Consider the following 7,167-nt stretch of genomic DNA (forward strand, 5'->3'; position numbering starts at 1 on the left):
TGCTACTCACACAACATGGAAGTTTGTGCAGTTTATGTTTGAGGTTGCGTTCTCGAGCATCATTGGAGTGAAACTTGGGAGGACAAGGACCAGTTTCAGATGGAACCAAGCAAACCAGTCATCTTCCTTGAAGTTCTGGAAATGGGGACTGATGATGGCGAAGGTCCTATTCATTATACGATCTCTCACGACAGGTTGGAAGTCAGGGACCTGTCAAATTATGACATTAGAGGATTTCAACACCACACTGTTTCCACGTAGCAAGTACACCATACAGGACGCTGGAAAGCATGCAACAAAATATTTGATACGACCGTGTCCACCACAACCGATTTCAAGGTTTACATCCATATCTGAGTACAGACTATGCTCGTTTTATAGCCCAGGATTGTGCTTCTTCCCTGAGTGTCACGAGCAGCCTACCTTTCCGTTTGCTGTCAGCTGTGTCAGGAATTCATCCACATTTTCCAGAGCATTGCCCTCCTCAAGTCGCTCAAACACACGGTCGATTTGGTCTGTGTCGGTCGAGGCCCCTGAACTCAGTGTCAACTGTGCCACCTGAGTAGGAGTGAGCACTGACAACGCTTCGGCCTACAGAGGGGGATCAATAGCAAATCAGACAGCAGTAATTGCAGATCCATAGGTCAGCCATTTCAGTTTGGGAGAAGAATACTACAACTGCAGGTGCTACTTACGCTGGAGAAGTTGGGATTGAGGGCTTGCAAATCCTGTAGGGTTGCAAAGCCAGAGAAGCTGCCAAGGTTTGCCAGGAGCCAATCTTTACTCCCTCTGGTAAATGAGACACAGCCAGGATCTGCAAAGAAGACAGAAGCAAAGACATTGGCAGGGTGTTAGCACCACACGCTATCAAGACTTTACCAAACTGAACCTGAGCGCTTGCCTTTACCTGACGAGTCATTTCTTGAAAGGAACGGTTTGATGAAATTAGTGAAGACGGCTTGTTGTGTTTCTCTGTCCATGGATACGCTTCGGCTGCTGAATGCCTGGATGCTAAAATTTGAGAGAAAGCTTTTAAACGTCTAAGCAACTAGAAAACTGCCGCTCCCTCTGCAATCTTGTTCACTTTGGAGCAAACTATCAATATTTACTTACACTGTCTGGTACGTATGGCAGCTGAAGTTCTTGGAGCTAAGGCAGAATAGGAAGTTGGGGGATGCAGAGGCCAGAAACGGACCAAGCTCTGTCTGGAACCAGAATCTGACAAAGGCATCACTCTGCAGTTGTGCCTGGCTGAAGTTTGCAATTCTCAGCTCCCCAAGAGCCTCAAGAGCAGGTGACATGGCTGGATTGCTGTTGTTGGGGGCCTGCAGTTGGAAAATGACTTTTGGTTGGACACAGAATTCACGCAAGGAAACACCAGTTTTGTGAAATTGTGGCATTGGAGTTACCATGGTGGCGAAGGTCTGGAGAGCCTGGTCTAGTGCAGTAGAAGCTTTTTGGAAGAGAAGCTTCCAGACCTCTACCGGGTATGTCCTTTGGCTTTGCAGTGAGCATTTCATCAGTGTGACCAGGTTGCTGGATGTGAGGTGTGTAGCCTTAGGAGAAAATGTTGACAGAAAAAAAATAAAGCAAAGACTCTCTCAGAGCTCAGGGAGATTTGTCTCTGGACAACAGTGTAGCTCAAGCTAAATCTTTCTCTGGGATTTACAGCTTACATCAAACCATCTTACCGAGGAACAGGCAAGCTCAGTGATGGTAAAATTGCACAGGGCTTCAGAGGAATTGCCAGTAGACAGGGTTTGTTCCAGTTGTGAACTGAGGAAAACAACAAAAAGAAAACCATTGTAACTTTAGTTAGACTGTGTAAAACAACTTTAGCCACGCAAACTCAGCCCCGGACCAAACAGTAATTCACCTACCTGTTGACCGCAGCACAGATGAGGGCCTCTGCGAAAAGACAATATTGGTGTATCAGACATTGTACCTTCAGAATGTCATTGTGTCATCAAAGTTGAAACTTCTGGTATTTTACAGACTTACCATCAATCGGGGTCTCTTTGCACTGGAGACAAGTAAAGCGCAAATGTTAGTCTAGTGGCATGAGCTACTTAAAGTACCTTAGCGTGGCCTCCCTACCAAAATGAATGTGCCAGACTTGTGTCTTGTCAATTTTGATCAAATATTGTATAATCCACGGAGTACACCCATAGAAGTGAACTTACCACGAAGGAATCTGGAACTGTGCAACCTGTTTGAGGGAAAATTGAAACGAAAGCATGGCATCAATACAGCTATCATCAAGGCAGCGGTAATCGGCTTTTGTGAAAAAGTTTGTCAGCAGAGCATTTTGCCACGTACGTGCGAATGTCTCCTTGAGTGACTGTATGCTTGCGCTCACGCCATGTGAAAGGGTCGGAGGCAGGGATTTCAAACTTTGCAGAAGACCAGTGAGTCTGAAGGCAGAAAACAGAAGTAATCGTTACTTGCCTGAAGCCACAGTTTGACATCATGAAAACCCAAAATGTCTAAGTGTGGACCTCTGAAATATCTCTTACATAGCTTCGTAGGATGCGCAGCTGATGTTACTGGGGATCACCACCAAGCTGCCAGGCTGGAGGCTCGCCATCACGGGAGCCAAATAGACCTGGAACCACAGCTCAAAGTCTTTAGGCTCAAAGTCTTCAAATTCACCGGCAAGGGCTGTCAAGGTCAGGTTCAAGATGGTGTCTCGTACACCTTGATTTTTGATGATGGTGATGTTTCTCTGCAAATAAAAGGATTCCCGTATTAGTTCATGCGGACATTTTACCTTCCTGAAATCCTTGTAGAAATGAGGGCAAGCTTGGTGACACATCTTTGTACTTTAGTGCATCAGAGGCATGACTCGAGGCATCGTTGGCAGCGCTTCATTCACAAAGCATATCAGAAATGTATCGCTTTGAGTCAAAAACCGGGGCCCCTTTTTAGCTTCTGCAAAAATTCTTTGAGCCCACGGTGAGTTCTACACGGCCGGTTTGTCGGCCAGCTTTCTGGGAAAATATGGCAGGCTTAAATGTTAAGCACTCACCTGCTCGCTGATGCTTGCAAAAGCCTGGAAAAACTGATTGAGCTGCTCGTTATCATGGGACTTTGTCAAGCTTGTGAACACCTCCCTTATGATGGCCTCATCCTCCAAAGCGTGGCTGTCTGGATCCAGGATCAGCTCAGCCTTCTGGTCTGGGGACAGGGAGTCCACAAGTGCCACCTGATGACACAAACAAAGAGAATATATGGATTGCTTTTCTCTTTGACATGGAAAAATCACCCCGGTGTACAGACTGTCCAAGTTGCAAAGATTGTGCTGCTGTTTTCAAGGTAGATTGACAGTGGAATGCATGCCTTACCACAGAGAGGTTGAAGACGTTGAGGTCAGAGTATGTTGTGTACAGGGAAAATGGACCCAAGTTTGCTTCAAGCCATTCTGCATCATTGTCAATTTCCTGCCTGCAAACTAAAGCACGTAAATGGATGTTAGCATACGTAAGTGCCAGTTGTCCTCTCACTGCCATTTCAGAACTTTTTTTTTTTTTTCACAAATAAGTCCATGGGCAAGCCTACACAAGCAACCACACGACGCAGTTTCCTTTGTCAGACCTACCCGGTTTGTTGATGACACCGGCAGATTTTCTCAAGTAGCCCAGCAGAACGTCTGCGATTCCTTGTCGTCTATGTAACGGCATAGCGCGGAAAGCTCCGGCCAGCCCACTCACTCTGCACAGGGTGAAAAGAAACATTCTTACGCTGTCCCTCATTACCGTTTTGTACTTTGGTGCAATGGAATCTTGCTTGTTGGTGAAATGCTACTCACACAACATGGTAGTTTGTGCAGTTTATGTTTGAGGTTGCGTTCTCGAGCATCATTGGAGTGAAACTTGGGAGGACAAGGACCAGTTTCAGATGGAACCAAGCAAACCAGTCATCTTCCTTGAAGTTCTGGAAATGGGGACTGATGATGGCGAAGGTCCTATTCATTATACGATCTCTCACGACAGGTTGGAAGTCAGGGACCTGTCAAATTATGACATTAGAGGATTTCAACACCACACTGTTTCCACGTAGCAAGTACACCATACAGGACGCTGGAAAGCATGCAACAAAATATTTGATACGACCGTGTCCACCACAACCGATTTCAAGGTTTACATCCATATCTGAGTACAGACTATGCTCGTTTTATAGCCCAGGATTGTGCTTCTTCCCTGAGTGTCACGAGCAGCCTACCTTTCCGTTTGCTGTCAGCTGTGTCAGGAATTCATCCACATTTTCCAGAGCATTGCCCTCCTCAAGTCGCTCAAACACACGGTCGATTTGGTCTGTGTCGGTCGAGGCCCCTGAACTCAGTGTCAACTGTGCCACCTGAGTAGGAGTGAGCACTGACAACGCTTCGGCCTACAGAGGGGGATCAATAGCAAATCAGACAGCAGTAATTGCAGATCCATAGGTCAGCCATTTCAGTTTGGGAGAAGAATACTACAACTGCAGGTGCTACTTACGCTGGAGAAGTTGGGATTGAGGGCTTGCAAATCCTGTAGGGTTGCAAAGCCAGAGAAGCTGCCAAGGTTTGCCAGGAGCCAATCTTTACTCCCTCTGGTAAATGAGACACAGCCAGGATCTGCAAAGAAGACAGAAGCAAAGACATTGGCAGGGTGTTAGCACCACACGCTATCAAGACTTTACCAAACTGAACCTGAGCGCTTGCCTTTACCTGACGAGTCATTTCTTGAAAGGAACGGTTTGATGAAATTAGTGAAGACGGCTTGTTGTGTTTCTCTGTCCATGGATACGCTTCGGCTGCTGAATGCCTGGATGCTAAAATTTGAGAGAAAGCTTTTAAACGTCTAAGCAACTAGAAAACTGCCGCTCCCTCTGCAATCTTGTTCACTTTGGAGCAAACTATCAATATTTACTTACACTGTCTGGTACGTATGGCAGCTGAAGTTCTTGGAGCTAAGGCAGAATAGGAAGTTGGGGGATGCAGAGGCCAGAAACGGACCAAGCTCTGTCTGGAACCAGAATCTGACAAAGGCATCACTCTGCAGTTGTGCCTGGCTGAAGTTTGCAATTCTCAGCTCCCCAAGAGCCTCAAGAGCAGGTGACATGGCTGGATTGCTGTTGTTGGGGGCCTGCAGTTGGAAAATGACTTTTGGTTGGACACAGAATTCACGCAAGGAAACACCAGTTTTGTGAAATTGTGGCATTGGAGTTACCATGGTGGCGAAGGTCTGGAGAGCCTGGTCTAGTGCAGTAGAAGCTTTTTGGAAGAGAAGCTTCCAGACCTCTACCGGGTATGTCCTTTGGCTTTGCAGTGAGCATTTCATCAGTGTGACCAGGTTGCTGGATGTGAGGTGTGTAGCCTTAGGAGAAAATGTTGACAGAAAAAAATAAAGCAAAGACTCTCTCAGAGCTCAGGGAGATTTGTCTCTGGACAACAGTGTAGCTCAAGCTAAATCTTTCTCTGGGATTTACAGCTTACATCAAACCATCTTACCGAGGAACAGGCAAGCTCAGTGATGGTAAAATTGCACAGGGCTTCAGAGGAATTGCCAGTAGACAGGGTTTGTTCCAGTTGTGAACTGAGGAAAACAACAAAAAGAAAACCATTGTAACTTTAGTTAGACTGTGTAAAACAACTTTAGCCACGCAAACTCAGCCCCGACCAAACAGTAATTCACCTACCTGTTGACCGCAGCACAGATGAGGGCCTCTGCGAAAAGACAATATTGGTGTATCAGACATTGTACCTTCAGAATGTCATTGTGTCATCAAAGTTGAAACTTCTGGTATTTTACAGACTTACCATCAATCGGGGTCTCTTTGCACTGGAGACAAGTAAAGCGCAAATGTTAGTCTAGTGGCATGAGCTACTTAAAGTACCTTAGCGTGGCCTCCCTACCAAAATGAATGTGCCAGACTTGTGTCTTGTCAATTTTGATCAAATATTGTATAATCCACGGAGTACACCCATAGAAGTGAACTTACCACGAAGGAATCTGGAACTGTGCAACCTGTTTGAGGGAAAATTGAAACGAAAGCATGGCATCAATACAGCTATCATCAAGGCAGCGGTAATCGGCTTTTGTGAAAAAGTTTGTCAGCAGAGCATTTTGCCACGTACGTGCGAATGTCTCCTTGAGTGACTGTATGCTTGCGCTCACGCCATGTGAAAGGGTCGGAGGCAGGGATTTCAAACTTTGCAGAAGACCAGTGAGTCTGAAGGCAGAAAACAGAAGTAATCGTTACTTGCCTGAAGCCACAGTTTGACATCATGAAAACCCAAAATGTCTAAGTGTGGACCTCTGAAATATCTCTTACATAGCTTCGTAGGATGCGCAGCTGATGTTACTGGGGATCACCACCAAGCTGCCAGGCTGGAGGCTCGCCATCACGGGAGCCAAATAGACCTGGAACCACAGCTCAAAGTCTTTAGGCTCAAAGTCTTCAAATTCACCGGCAAGGGCTGTCAAGGTCAGGTTCAAGATGGTGTCTCGTACACCTTGATTTTTGATGATGGTGATGTTTCTCTGCAAATAAAAGGATTCCCGTATTAGTTCATGCGGACATTTTACCTTCCTGAAATCCTTGTAGAAATGAGGGCAAGCTTGGTGACACATCTTTGTACTTTAGTGCATCAGAGGCATGACTCGAGGCATCGTTGGCAGCGCTTCATTCACAAAGCATATCAGAAATGTATCGCTTTGAGTCAAAAACCGGGGCCCCTTTTTAGCTTCTGCAAAAATTCTTTGAGCCCACGGTGAGTTCTACACGGCCGGTTTGTCGGCCAGCTTTCTGGGAAAATATGGCAGGCTTAAATGTTAAGCACTCACCTGCTCGCTGATGCTTGCAAAAGCCTGGAAAAACTGATTGAGCTGCTCGTTATCATGGGACTTTGTCAAGCTTGTGAACACCTCCCTTATGATGGCCTCATCCTCCAAAGCGTGGCTGTCTGGATCCAGGATCAGCTCAGCCTTCTGGTCTGGGGACAGGGAGTCCACAAGTGCCACCTGATGACACAAACAAAGAGAATATATGGATTGCTTTTCTCTTTGACATGGAAAAATCACCCCGGTGTACAGACTGTCCAAGTTGCAAAGATTGTGCTGCTGTTTTCAAGGTAGATTGACAGTGGAATGCATGCCTTACCACAGAGAGGTTGAAGACGTTGAGGTC

General features: G+C 46.2%; 1 protein-coding gene across 1 annotated transcript in view; it reads right to left on the minus strand.

Annotated features, from left to right (window-relative positions):
- Positions 1 to 6: 6 nt before the first annotated feature.
- LOC119910841 overlaps positions 7 to 7,167 on the minus strand; it is a 23,616-nt gene continuing 16,455 nt past the window's right edge. The window contains exons 64-91 of the mRNA XM_038729636.1: positions 6,825 to 7,001; positions 6,313 to 6,521; positions 6,116 to 6,210; positions 5,980 to 6,005; positions 5,798 to 5,819; positions 5,677 to 5,704; positions 5,489 to 5,573; positions 5,208 to 5,354; positions 4,912 to 5,123; positions 4,706 to 4,809; positions 4,494 to 4,612; positions 4,222 to 4,389; positions 3,809 to 4,008; positions 3,599 to 3,711; positions 3,345 to 3,451; positions 3,029 to 3,205; positions 2,517 to 2,725; positions 2,320 to 2,414; positions 2,184 to 2,209; positions 2,002 to 2,023; positions 1,881 to 1,908; positions 1,692 to 1,776; positions 1,410 to 1,556; positions 1,114 to 1,325; positions 908 to 1,011; positions 696 to 814; positions 424 to 591; positions 7 to 210 (exon numbers count right to left, since the gene is read on the minus strand). Coding sequence (XP_038585564.1) covers positions 7 to 210; positions 424 to 591; positions 696 to 814; positions 908 to 1,011; positions 1,114 to 1,325; positions 1,410 to 1,556; positions 1,692 to 1,776; positions 1,881 to 1,908; positions 2,002 to 2,023; positions 2,184 to 2,209; positions 2,320 to 2,414; positions 2,517 to 2,725; positions 3,029 to 3,205; positions 3,345 to 3,451; positions 3,599 to 3,711; positions 3,809 to 4,008; positions 4,222 to 4,389; positions 4,494 to 4,612; positions 4,706 to 4,809; positions 4,912 to 5,123; positions 5,208 to 5,354; positions 5,489 to 5,573; positions 5,677 to 5,704; positions 5,798 to 5,819; positions 5,980 to 6,005; positions 6,116 to 6,210; positions 6,313 to 6,521; positions 6,825 to 7,001 — 3,408 coding nt within the window. The remainder of the gene's footprint in view (positions 211 to 423; positions 592 to 695; positions 815 to 907; positions 1,012 to 1,113; positions 1,326 to 1,409; positions 1,557 to 1,691; positions 1,777 to 1,880; positions 1,909 to 2,001; positions 2,024 to 2,183; positions 2,210 to 2,319; positions 2,415 to 2,516; positions 2,726 to 3,028; positions 3,206 to 3,344; positions 3,452 to 3,598; positions 3,712 to 3,808; positions 4,009 to 4,221; positions 4,390 to 4,493; positions 4,613 to 4,705; positions 4,810 to 4,911; positions 5,124 to 5,207; positions 5,355 to 5,488; positions 5,574 to 5,676; positions 5,705 to 5,797; positions 5,820 to 5,979; positions 6,006 to 6,115; positions 6,211 to 6,312; positions 6,522 to 6,824; positions 7,002 to 7,167) is intronic.

Source organism: Micropterus salmoides, unplaced genomic scaffold, assembly GCF_014851395.1.
Source record: "Micropterus salmoides isolate LMB-PRFRI ecotype aquatic unplaced genomic scaffold, ASM1485139v1 Ms_hic_scaffold_19, whole genome shotgun sequence".
NCBI classification, from domain to species: domain Eukaryota; kingdom Metazoa; phylum Chordata; class Actinopteri; order Centrarchiformes; family Centrarchidae; genus Micropterus; species Micropterus salmoides.